Raw genomic sequence first — 13,906 nt, 5'->3', positions numbered from 1 at the left:
TTTCAGAGAATGTCTTATTGGCGTCTATTAACCCAACTGGGGAAATATACTGCTTTATTACTTGCTCAAAAAACCTTAGCTCAAGACTGTATTTAATAAAAATGAATAATAACTATAAATAATTGACTAAACTTTTTATAAAATTTCTAATATTTATTTGGAATGTACAATGTATTGTTTGTAGCTTATGTTAGGACAATGTCTCACAGAAGATAAAAAAAAAAAGCATTCATCTTCATCATATTGAGTTACACCAGGCATATTCTTTCAAACACTCCCTTTAAATATGCACTATTAACTTTTTCTCTAGTTATTATTGTGCCATTTTTATAATTTTTAGGGGTGGAGGTAAACAGCAGCGCATGACAATAGAGGATCAGCCGGTCACACCTCATAGGCGAAACACTTTATTTAAATTTAGTTTCAGTCGTGTCTTTTAAACATGTTTTTGCAGCATTGAGCAATGTAGCCGATCACAGACATATCTGTTGATTTCCTAAACACAATGGCCAATCAGAGGTGTTTCATTTACAACCCACTACCGAGTTTTTGCTCAGTGCTGAGTAATGAATTCTCTCATTGTAAAAAACAAAACATAGATACGATGTACATAATAGATTGGTTGTTTAGTGTAGAGAGCTTCATTGATTATAAAGAACATCTGTATATAAATAATGCGTGATTCTCTCTCAAAACTGCAGTTGATGGGACAAAGATATGAATACGTCAGACTCACAAATATCAACACCCCCAGTATTTTGATCCTGGAACCATGCCAAAGAATGCTTTAACAAAGTGATTATAAATAACAAAATGATTAAATGTTTAGCAAAGAAACTAAACTAACAAAGCTTCACTTTGGCACAAACTGTATACAGCTAAGGCCAGAATTTAGCGCGCTTGCATGAATGTAGCCTACAGGAGTGCACCAACAGAAAATGTTAACTAAATAATAATAGATTATATTTTCGGTTTGTTTCTCGGCAAACCCTACCGCATGCCCTCAACTTGAAATGACGTGACTGAATCGTTATTTTAAAAGACTGTCAGTTGCCACAATTTAAAAGGACACGTTATTTATGTATTTATTTATTTATTGTGATCCAAAAAACAAGGTAATATGGCTTTAGAACAACATCAAACTATGGAGAGAGAGAGAGAGCGCAATATACAGGGTTAAAAAAAAAAAAAAAACATAATTGTTGGACCCTCAAACCACTACAGGTAAGTCCACCTCTGGTCATATTTACAACATATTTTACAGTAATGCTTATATTATTTATATTTCATGACTTAGATTGACATTTAAACTTAATTGACCTAAAATACTTTCTTTATACATTAAATGTAAAACGAGTGCAATTATATGATATTCATACACAGTACTTTTGTTTTCAGTTGCAAGACATTTTTGCCTCCAATGAATAATCAGATCTACAGAAGTCAACAAAAATGTGTTTGCTTCTTTGTTCTTTCTCTGTCTCTATCATTTCTAGTAGGATGGCATGTGTACTTTTCTTCATGTGTTAGCATAGACTGCTTCATCTTCCAAGGCTCTGTCAGATGACAGTGGTTTCTCATCACACTAATTAAAAAAAGAAAAATGTTACAGATGTCTCAAGCAAAGTACATTCAGTTCAGTAAATATATTCACTTTTAATGATACTGTTAATGTTAAGTCACATGCAGTGTTGTTTTATAGTCCTAGTTTAGCTTTTCTCTTCAATGTACTATTTTAACAGCTAGCTGATGTGCAAAGTTTTCATTATAAGTACATTTTCAATGTAAACAACACAAACAACACTCACACCGAAAAGCAACACCTCCAAGAACGTGAGAAAGTTGTACTCACCCTCATGTTGTCATAAACACGAGTGTCTGAGCAGTCTGTGTAAATGTCTCTATAACTACCCTCTTCTTCTTTACTGCTTTCCATAAAACGATAGATACAGTACAAATCATTAGTAAAGGTTTATATATATAATTGTGTGACTAACATATTATACACTACAGTCAAAAGTTTGGAATCCATTTTTTTTAATTTTGTGTTTTAGGAGACTTTTCTGTTCACCAAAGCTGAATGTGATCAAAGATACAGTAAAAAACTGTAATATTCTGAAATATTATTAGAACTATTTTCTATTTTTAATGTCTTTTAAACTAAAATTTCCAGAAGTATTACTGGTAATACATACTTTTCTAAATCAGACTTGTTTTGGATTGTCTTCATTTGAGTCTGTTCATTCCTCATTACAGGTTGTTGTGCAGCTCTGTTCCCACTGAAAAAAGAGGGATTTTAATGTTGTCAGGAAACAAATGAGGAACAAGACAGATGGAATAACAAGACTTACTAAATGAGCAAATGATGTGTAGCTTACAAGAAAGAGATCCTTACCAGCATCTTCTCACAACACACACTACAATGCAGACTAAAACAACTACAACAGCTGATGCAACAGCAATGTATAGTATGCCTGTGAAAACAAGCAAACGATGTTTTACTAAAGATTCCATTTAAAACAATGATAGTGTTTTTAAAAGACTAAAAGCCTCACCATTTTGAGGAGCTTTCAAAGTTATGGAAGAGTTTCCCAGACTGTTATTAGCAAAGCACTGGATCGTCTCAGGGAAACCCAGCCAACCCTGTAAGGTGAATATGGTCAGAGACTCATTTTGTTTAATGCTGGTGCTGGAGAAGGCTTTTGAGGAATCTGGACCAAACCACTTGACTTCACCGGGAGGGTTGGAGTCCACAATACAGACACACATCGTCAAAATCTTAGACTGGCAAGAAGATTCACTTTTAATCTCAGGAGGATCTAGATAGATAGATAGATAGATAGATAGATAGATAGATAGATAGATAGATAGATAGATAGATAGATAGAATATCAGCTATCATAGATCATTACCAATGATCTTCTTTCACTAAAAATACCAGTTTAAACTGTTGAACCGAGGCCTTTCACTCATACTCACAAAGAATATTTAGTTTCCGTGGAGCAGAAGTGTTTTTTCCCACTGTGTTAATGGCTGTACAGGAAATGGCCTCAGTATATCGAGACACTCTCTCTAGTTTGTAAATACGTTTGCTTCCTAACAGCATCACATTTGAGCTGAACCACTGGTAGCTGTTTGCAGGAGGATAGCTGTTACTGGAGCAGGTCAGTTCCACAGAGTCATTCTCCTTCACTGAGACTCTAGTGACCACGTTTACATTATATGGAGGATCTGAATGAGACAAAATTTTATGATGTCTGTTCAACAGTCTGATCAGTTTAATTCTCTATCAGACAATTCAGTTCATTTAATAGATTATTTTATTCAAACCAATTTAAATTAGCATTCTACAGTGGTTTTAAACTGGGGGGGCCTCTGGAAACTTTCAGTTTGGCCACAGGATCACAAATCAATTTGAAATTAATATATTATAATTAATATTAATAATTTTATTTAAATAGATAAAAAAATAAATAAAAAAAAACTAAAAATAATACATCAAAAAATGAATACATAAACTAAATAATTTTCTTTCCCCTCAAATAAAAAAATACAGTTCTTGAAACTAGAGCCCTGCATTTCGGCCCGGGCCCGACGGGCCCCGACTTTTTTACGCCTCATGGCTGGGCTTCAGGCCAATTTCCACGTCATAGTTCAGAGGCGGGCCGGGCATCGGGCCTGTTTTGGGTTTCTCCTTATTTTATATTGTAGACGTCTATCGATTAGTGATGAAAAAAATTGCCGTGCTGGTGGAGACAACACGAGACCGTGCCGCGACTGAGAGCAGCTGGATGGTGTTTAGTGTCCCGCAGCAGCAGTAGCGTGCGCAAGTGACTTCAGCGCAGCTGAATAGTTCTGCGTTCAAATGCATGCAATAGGCTAAAGCTTGCTGCAAAACAAACATAACCATGAATGTGTCTGCAGGAAATAGTAAGGAGATATTTGAATTATTTACTAATAAACTAATGTTTTCTGAGTCTGTGTCGCAAGAATGAAGTTGCTGATCCTGACTCGCCGTCTCCTCATTAGAAGCGCCTTTAGAGAGAAATGCATCTTTATTGATTATGATTAAGATTATAATAAAATATTTTTTATTTTGTTAAGTAATAATTTAAAGCTTTCTATAGATATATTTATCATGTATTCGCTCAGCTTCGTTTCATTTTTGTGAAGCGCTCCTGTTCAAGACGGCAGAAAATGCATAATGTTTGTTTTCTTTGTTTTATAAAAGAACTACCTTTTGTTGGTATTGTGAGTGCACACAAAAACAAGTAGACCCTTTACAGGTCCGAATGTGTTGTGAGCATTTGCAGCATTTCTTAATTTGCATGTGTTGTGAGGATTTGCAGCACGTTTCTTAATTTGCATGTGTTGTGAGGATTTGCAGGGCGTTTCTTAATTTGCATGTGTTGTGAGGATTTGCAGGGCGTTTCTTAATTTGCATGTGTTGTGAGGATTTGCAGGGCGTTTCTTAATTTGCATGTGTTGTGAGCATTTGCAGCGTTTCTTAATTTGCATGTGTTGTGAGGATTTGCAGTGTTTCTTAATTTGCATGTGTTGTGAGGATCTGCAGCGCATGTGCTGTCAAAATGATGAAGATGTTTTCTTGATTTGCTGGTGTTTTTTTCTATTTGCATGTGTTTTCTGAAGTTGCAGCATGTTGAGCTCTCTCGGCCACCGTAGGGGGTTTTAGTATATCTATAGATTTTATTTTAGGCAAGTCATGATGATATGAGAAGGCTAAATTGATCAAACATATAGGCTATGGTCAGCTCATGCAGCTGGCCGCTTGGTCGTTACTTTAAAAAAAAATAAAACTTTTTAACGAACAAAAATGCTCAATGTTTTTCTAAATTAAATTAATAAAAAAACAAAACGAAATATGATAATTTTGCCATTACACACAAAACTGAACTATTTTAATAGCTGAAACAGTAGTATAAACTCTTTTAGCAGAAGAGGGAAAAAAAGACGGGCTCGGGTCGGACTCGGGCCGGTAATTCTGAGGAGCTGTCGGACGTGGGCCGGGCTAGGGCCTGAGCGTCTCGGTCCAGGGCCGGGCTAGGGCCTAAATTTGAGGCCCGTGCAGGGCTCTACTTGAAACATCTGGAATCACCAAATGAATTGTGGTTAATTAATATACTTGATTTTTCTTTAACTTAAATTTTTTTGAAAGCAGACATCTTACATATAATAACTGCAGAAATACTGCATATGAAATATCTTAACACCTTTGACTATTGTGTTGGGGGCTTTACGATGACAAAAAGTTTGCAAATCAGAGTCCTAAAACCATTAACATCTAACAAAAGGTTTGAATTAGCATCTAATCTCTTATTTGTTTTTAACTCACATAGCAGACTTACATTTAACTTTGAGAGTTTTGTAGCCTGTCACTGTCTTCCCTTTAAACTCTGCAGAGCAGTTGAGATGTTTATTATGGTCTTCTCTAGAAGGAGTGAAGGTCAGGTTGTAAGATGTAAGATGTGGCTGTGATGGACTCGGCTGTGTACCATCGTGACTCCAGGTGACACGAGGCAGGTCTGATGGACAGGAATGAGACACGGCACAGGTAGCAGTCACCGGTGTCCCTGATGTCACTTCCTCTTCCACAGAGACGGTAGGATTCTCTGGTGTGTCTGTGAAGACAGACAAATTATTGATACAATATAATTTTTTTCCATCATTCATAACTACACAACAAATCATATTGATAACACCTGGATAATGACCCTCACTGTGTTCCAGTCATTTTAATCCAGAGAACATTTTCTTTTTCCTGGAAAACTCTTAATTGTTATCACAAAGGATTAAAACCTATACTCACTTTGCTCACATAGGTTATAACAATGTCCTCATTTAAATAAATAAAAAATGTATTGCTTATAAATTTCTCATTATGCTATATTATTACCAAATATTGGATTCAATCGTTTTACCATTTTGCTTTCTTTCAGTTATCACAGGTTTTGAATTTTTTGAACTGACTGATTTTAAATTGTATAAATCTGTGCATACAGTTTTGAGTGGAATAATGCACTCTCAAACTGATTATTAAAAAATAAATAAAAATAAAAATCAATTAAACACTGCAGATGCATAAGCTAACATTTCGAAGTTCCAAAACCTGTTGTAACGGTTGTCACCCAAAAAATTGATTCAAGACTCAACAAAGGATATTTAAATTAGGGTAATTCGAGTGCCAGACAGGGTAACCAGTCACAATTTTTTGAAAAATGACCCAGATAGCATAAATACCACCAGTTACATACATCAACTCGACAATATAAATAAAATGTTTTTGTATTTCATTCAAAGAAAACAATGATCACAACCACATCGAGTGAGACCTTGAAGATTAACTTCGGTGGACTTGACCTTGTAAAATGGTGTGTATTGATGTCTTGAAATAAAATACCTTCTGATGTTCATTCATGTTTATTTAATGCTTTAAGTAAATATGAAAAGATAACTGCTTCGAGTGCCATTTGAACTGAGGCCCCACAGTGATCTTTCCTGACACATTGAAGAGTCACAAAATGGAATTTATTGTTTGAATTTCTTAGAAATCTAAAAGCTAAGACTTTGTTTCATACCAGAAGTAACCTGCTCTGCCTTGTCTGTCGGCACGTTGTCAGTGTCCTCCAATCGGACACCTTGATGTCAGTTTGACTTCAAATATTAGTCAAGATTTGATCAAAATGCAGTATAGCATCATTTTAAATTCCTTTGGCAATTCCTTCTGGTGGTAAATTGGGTAAAAATTTAGGCCACGTTCAGTTTACGACAAATTAACGTCATGTTTTAAATGTCCAATTTTGACATCGCATTGACATTCATGATTATTTTGTTTAATTAGGATATATGCACATTTCTGGTGTAATATCAATTTGTCGTTAGCTTGATTAAGTTTGAATATAATTATTTTCTTAACTGAGGCCTCGAAACCAATTTGACAGATCTTTGATCTACCATGATGTGCAGCCGCTGAATTTATGCATGGTGCTCCTCGATGTATGTTTCACTGTGTGAGCACATGATGTGTGGTGTGAGAGTGCCATGGCTTGTGAGACATAACAACAGTAACTAAGGGAGGCAAGTCTTTGCAAAGGGTCAATTAGTGCATCACATTCTCCAGCGTCCGCTCCAGCAGTGACACAGCATTCTCACAGCTGATGAACACTCGGGTAAGTGCAAATATGTTCACCTTATTCCATCCATTCTTTAATTTTCCCAACACAAACAAGGCAGCGGCTATTTGCACTAAGTGTAAATAGCGATAGACGCTATTTACACCAAGTGCAAATAGCATATTTTTTTAGTGACAGATGCTATTTACACTAAGTGCAAATAGCGATGGATTCTATTTACTGTTAAAATAGCAAGATTTTCTGCTATTTATACTACTTATTGCAAACAATTATCTGCACCTCAGTATTGTAGTACATTATAAAACAGTACGCAATAATAACGTACTGAGTGTAAATTATCATTTTAATTCAAATTTATTAAATGGATGCCACCTTATTGGGACAATAAAGCCCTCCCTACACCTACCCTAACCATACCCGATACTTTATTTTCAACTTTTTGATTATTTCCTTCATTTTTATTGAAAATAAATGCCTTTCTGATGCGATATGAGATTTGAAAAGGGGAAAAAAATGTTTGGCAAAAGGTGGACTCGAACTCGGGTCGATCACGTCAAAAAGCAATGCACCTTACCATCTACGCCACTGAAACTGATGTTAAACTAGCTGCTTTTCTTGTTGTTGACTAATCCAATCACACGTTAGTGGGCGGAGTTAGTGTAAATAGCCTTTGCCAACAAGATGGGCTATTTGCACTTAGTGTAAATAGACACTCAGCACAAGGCAACCAGCAACAGTTCCTTTACAGAGGTAGCGCAAAGGCGCCTTCTAGTGACCACTGGCGGACGCATTGGAAATGATTATGCACGATGATAATGAACTGTTGCGCTCCACAAGAAGATGGTTATTATAAGAAAATGAAAGTGCTTTTTGACCTTGCATGCATGTCAACCTGTTGTTGGGGACTCCCAAAACCAAAATATGACAACATATTCAGTAACATTAAATCTTACTGAAAAGTATTTTTTTTTATTAGTAATACTATATATATATATATAAAAGAAAAATTAAGATAGGTCTCTTAAAATAACTTTTTTTCCTTTTTAGAAAAAAAAAAATAATTACTGCTGAAATTGCATATATTAATAACCGTTAAAACTAAACCCATTTAATGCATTTAATTGCCAAACTATATTCAAAATGCAAATATGAATATATCAATAAAAAATAAATAACATTTAAAATAAATAAAAATAAATACAAAAATCTATTTCACATTACTTTAAAAAAGTAAACATTACAGCCTAAAATTAAGACATAAATCAAGGAATATAAAGATTTACTTTAACAAAGGTGAACAGTACAAACTAAAACTAAGGCATAAATCAAAATAATAGTAATACAAATAATTGCATTTATGTCTAAAGCTCAAGCATGACATAAGCCTTTACTGTCTTCTTGGAAGGCTTTGTGGCTATTGCAGTTATTTGGAGAATATACCCTCTTAAATGTCTCTCTACCGAATGATGTGTGTGTGTGTGTGTGTGAAACTAGTTTTTGATATCCTTCATATTCTGTGTGGTCAGTTCACAGCAGTGATAGAAATTAAAGGGGTCTTCGGATTTTCCACAACTTATTTATTAACACATTTTTCTCCACCCCACAGTGTTGTAAGTCCGTTAACTGATCGTGTCTTTTTTATTTAATCTTTGTATATTATTGTTTTTATAAAACTGTAGGTAATAATACTATTATAATTATATTATCATGGTTAGGGTTATAATTTTATATTTATTGTTATATGCTTATTTCCCTTTCAATTTGTGTAGAGCTTTACCTAATTAACGTTCTGTATAATTATGCTAGTATTATTAATATGCTACCATATTTTGCAAATACTGAAAGCGCCTGACAATTATGCCAATTATGTTTTGACATTATGATTGTATTTATATGTGAAAATGAGCGTGTTGTGTTTTCATTTACAAATGAAATTACGCAAATGATTCATTCCTCAACGAAACACTATATTTATAATAGTCTATTAATTAGCTGAAATAAAATTAAATATGTTAAATTCAACCTTTAAACTGAGGGGATAAAATAAATAAAAGATAAAATGAGGGGACTGGACAGAAACGATCGTCAAAAATGCTCGCGTTTGCAGCGCACACTTCTTATCAAAAAAGGTTAACTAAAGTATTTTCTTTTATTGTTATGGGCGCCTCTAAAGATTTCTTATGCATTTCACTATGTCGTGTATGAAATAATGTCTGTGTGCATGTGTGTAAAACAACATACTGACGATTTATATACATTGTTGTGATTAATTGTGGCTTGGAATAATAATGTAGCTGTAAAAATAGTTGCCTGCTGAACTTGAAATATATATATATATTCATGACTAGATAGGCACTGAATTTGTCTTAACTATACACGTTAGATGTGAGTCACTCAACCGGAGTTATTATTAAAATACAAGCTAATAGCTAGCGTTAGTGAAGCGGTCAGTGGAATCTTTCTGCCTCCACCTATGCTCTGCCCACAGAAAAACGTCACAGTGTTGACTAATAGAAAAAGGGTCTATTAGGGATGGGCGGCTCGATCCTAAAGTATCGATACTTTCGATGTATCGAAAGGATCAATCCTCACATAAAAATATCGTTTCTAAAGAGCATTTTTTTTAACCACTAATTTTATTTATTCAGAAATTCGGTGCATAAAATAAGCTTCTAAATGGAAAAGTAGACTATATTAGTGAACAATTGTGTTGGATAGAGCTATTTCTCCTGCTCATCGGAACACACGCAAATGCCGAAAGACAGAACCAATCAATCACAGACAGTGTTCGCTGCTGACGCACGGCTCAGTCATAGTGTGTGTTCAAATAGAGCTGCGTTTCCCAAAAGCATCAGAGGCATAAGTAGATCCTAAAGTGCACCTTTGTAACTTATATATACCCTTAAATCATGCATACTTGTATGGTACTAATATGCTCCCTTTTAGGGGTATAGGTGCACCTTTTAGTTTACTGCACCAGTAAAGGGCTAAAATAAATTTTTTGTATATTTCATTTCTGACAGTGTAAAAAAAAAAACATGGCTTTAAAATCTAATATTAAGTGAGTATAATTACTGATTATATTATTTTAATAATTTAAAAGATCATTTTAGTTTACAGGTATCGGTATCGATATCGACGATACTGGGCTTGAAAATATCGGTATCGGATCGAAAATAAAATAAGGTGTATCAACCATCCCTAGCGCATATCAAGGCTTGTATCGCTTTAGAGCAATGATGTTATCGATGACATCTGAAGCCTCGCTCAGGAAGCTGTTCGAATCTTGTAAATTCACAGTCCTCTGCCCTGTTGAACCCAGCCACTTTCCAGTTTTAGACTAATAATTATTATGAGCAAAGACTTGATTTACACACATTTATGATTGTTATGTTATACAATCATTATATACCACTAGAAAATACATATTATATTCATAAATATAGATTTGCCTATGTGGAAACAGATTTTTTCACCATTATTTCTAAGCCTTAACTGGGGCAAAATGCAATGCATCACAGATCACATCAGGTTATATGTAATGTCTGCTTGTTTTAAACTCATTGGCCGCCAGGTGGTATTGTGAGCAAATGAAGTCTCGAGAAATGAACCACTTGGCTGAAAAGCTTCAATGCTTCATGAGGCTTCATCTCGCAACCACTAAAGCCCTGTTCACACGACACATAGCAACAGAGCGACGTGATCCCATTCGTTTGGAGAGCTAATTTGCCTCTATGATTTTTTGTATTTGAGTTACTCGAGGAATCGTTTCAGTCCTAGTCTAGATTCCTGTGCAGTTGTTGTATGTCGTAAAAAATGATAAATATCCATTCATACCATGCAACATACACAGGTTATTATCCACCAAAATACATATTCATCACGTTACGCAAATGAGATTAGGGAAGCCATGAGTAAGCTTGATTTTGTTTATTAAGGATGATGGCGAACGATTTACAGATCCTGAGCACCACTGACAAGCATCTGATCTTGTAAAATGTGTGGTAAGTACTGCTGCTCCATAGTATAAACAGAGTTTGTGCGATCGCGAATCTCAAAAGTGAAAGTGAAAGTAAAAAGCCATTGTTTATTAAGGATGATGGCGAACGTTTTACAGATCCTGAGCACCACTGACAAGCATCTGATCTTGTAAAATGTGTGGTAAGTACTGCTGCTCCATAGTATAAACAGAGTTTGTGCGATGGCGAATCTCAAAAGTGAAAGTGAAAGTAAAAAGCCATTGTGTATTTGAAAGCAGTTTCAGTGCCCTGCATATTAAGCAGCATAATAGTGGCTCCCTGATGCCCACATTTTATTTACAGTATAATTACCCAAGGATATAACTGTGAGAAAAAGTATTGACATATATTTTCCTCTCTGTGCTTCCCTCCTGCTGTGTGAGCTACTGAAATGAGCTGCACTGTGAAACAGCCAATCAGAGCAGAGCACATTATTATTCATGACCCTTCCAAATAAGCCAATAACAGACCATTTCATTCTAGGGAGAAATCCTAGGGTTGTAAATGCACCTGTAAAACCGTTTCTGGAGAATTTGTGCCCTTACCTAAGCCACATACCTTATATGTATATATCAGAGAACAATTTAAAATATTGTATCAATGCATTCTATGGTACCTTTAAAATAACTACGTTATGTGCATATTTACTTTTGAGTTGAACATATTATTAATTAACAGGCTCCCACAAACTCAGCCCATGGCTGTTGTGTTCAAGAAATCAACAGATATGTCGGTGATTGGCTACAATGCTCAACGCTACAAAAACAGGTTGAAATAGAAACCGATCTCCAGAGCACAAGCCATAATGCAGTGGATAGTTTGCCAAATCTGCAATGCAATGCAATTATTACAGCTTTAACTGAGGGTGCTATTGATTTCATTTGAGGGTGGTTAGCAACCTCTAGCACCCCCGTAGGACTGGGTCTGGTGATAATATAGCATAATAAGTAATTTACAAGTCATTTTTAAAAGGCCAGACATTTTTGACTGGAAACACCAAATTAAAGGATTTTCAGCACAGCACAAGGGTTAAAACAAAATTAAGATTCATTCAATACTCTTAAAAATAAAGCTTGTTTGTTGGCATTTATAGTTCCATGAATAACCTTTAACATCCATGAAACTTTTTCATTACAGAAAATGTTCTTTGTAGTGGGAAAAGGTTCTTGAGATTGTTAAAATGTTCTTTATGCTAAGAAACTGAAAGGTTCTTTGGGGAACCCAAAATGGTTCTTCTATGGCATCACTGTGAAAAAACCTTTTTGAACTTTTATTTTTAAGAGAGAAGGTTAACATTTAAACCTTGTTATTGAACAAAGTTCTCTTACCTTTCACTGTTATAGAAACTTTATTATTCACATATGTATACTTGTCCAAATCTTTAATCTCAATCCGGAACATGAATGGTCCAGTGTCACTGCTACTCAGAGAGCTGATTTTCAAAGAACAGTCATTTTGGTGCAAATCACCAATGAGGCTAGTGCGACCTTTGAATGAGTCGCTGATCTCTGAGGTGTCTGTATGGTATACTTTTGACTCATAATTCTCTGTGTACCAAATTCCTGTAAATCCTGTGTATGTTCTTCCATTAGCAGGGTAGCTGAATGTACAAGGAATCACTACACATGATCCAGACAAACCCACCACTGATTCTGGCATTGTAGCGATCCATTCCCCAGCATTAGCAAGTAACACTGAAAGAAGAATGAATCAAAAATGTTTTTAGAATTTTCCTTGACAATATAGTGACCAATTGTTTTATCTAATGTTACTTACTATTGTTGTATTTGTCTAATGTTTCTATATATATATATATATAATATATTTATACTATTTTTTTAATTTTATTTTTTTAAAGCAATCATTTTTTAGTATGGGTCTAAATAATTTTCCAAGACACTCATCTTAGTACAGCTAATATTTTCTTTCCCATAGATGACTGAAAATACACTGTGCTTTTTTGTGCAAGGAATGATTAATTTTACTTAATTTTTAAGACTGCATGGACTGCACGTCTGAGAGAATTAACTTAAATGTAAAGAATTTTATTGTATAAAAAATAGGACTGGTATTGATTATTTAAAACAGCTGTCATACAAAGATAACCATTTTCTCTTGTTGCTTTTTACTAACCTCGGAGCCAGAGAAAGAATAAACAGCTCCAGAAAACCATCTCTGTATCAAAGTTCAGCACCTGGGAATAAATGTTGCCATCATTCATGGCACTTCAGTTGCTACTGCAACCCATAAGCACTGAGTATTTATTCAGAATCCCATTGTTTTCATTTTTGAACATTGTTTAATTTCTCACTGTTTATAGATCACAGTTCAACAAGTGCAATACATCACTAATTTATTAAGGGATTTAAATAGTCACTGTGTAGATACAATTTTAAATGTTCTCACTTACTTTTGTGTCCTCAAACAGTCCCTGAGTTCATCAGAAGAAGACTAGCGCTTTAAATATTTGAGAGCTTCCTTCCCCTTATTGTTTTGCTGAACGTAATGCATGTGATCATTTGTTCACTTCCTATTTCAAAGGCTTCTGATACATTCAGCTTAAAAGTGTCCTGAAGGGTTAAATTAATTATATATGGATAAAATAATTTAAATAGAAATAGAAAATTCAGTATCCAATTAAACTTAGCTTATATTGCACATATATTGTATAAAATATAACTTTAAATTGAAAAATGTAATAACACTGTTGGCCCAGTGGTTTCTTGCTTTTGATGC

At 34.7% G+C, this 13,906-nt stretch overlaps 1 protein-coding gene across 3 annotated transcripts; it reads right to left on the bottom strand.

Annotated features, from left to right (window-relative positions):
• Positions 1 to 1,062: 1,062 nt before the first annotated feature.
• On the bottom strand, positions 1,063 to 13,679 carry LOC306851879 (myelin-associated glycoprotein-like). Of its 3 annotated transcripts, XM_079388366.1 has the most exons (10): positions 13,581 to 13,660; positions 13,304 to 13,364; positions 12,499 to 12,864; positions 5,367 to 5,639; positions 2,980 to 3,231; positions 2,556 to 2,819; positions 2,396 to 2,474; positions 2,196 to 2,279; positions 1,853 to 1,925; positions 1,064 to 1,585 (listed from the first exon to the last, which is right to left on the bottom strand). In XM_079388366.1, the coding sequence occupies exons 2-10, from the start codon at positions 13,341 to 13,343 to the stop codon at positions 1,520 to 1,522; spliced, it is 1,497 nt and encodes a 498-aa protein (XP_079244492.1). In that variant the 5' UTR covers positions 13,344 to 13,364; positions 13,581 to 13,660; the 3' UTR covers positions 1,064 to 1,519. The 3 variants fall into 3 exon arrangements, with proteins under 3 accessions (XP_079244494.1, XP_079244492.1, XP_079244493.1); XM_079388368.1 differs by lacking the exon at positions 12,499 to 12,864 and having other exon boundaries at positions 1,063 to 1,585; positions 13,581 to 13,679; XM_079388367.1 differs by lacking the exon at positions 13,304 to 13,364 and having other exon boundaries at positions 1,099 to 1,585; positions 13,581 to 13,623.
• Between the last annotated feature and the right edge of the window lie 227 nt (positions 13,680 to 13,906).

The sequence above is a fragment of the Barbus barbus genome, assembly GCF_936440315.1.
Source record: "Barbus barbus genome assembly, chromosome: 31".
NCBI classification, from domain to species: domain Eukaryota; kingdom Metazoa; phylum Chordata; class Actinopteri; order Cypriniformes; family Cyprinidae; genus Barbus; species Barbus barbus.
Note: the sequence above shows the minus strand (reverse complement) of the source record. Positions and strands in the feature narration are given on the sequence as shown.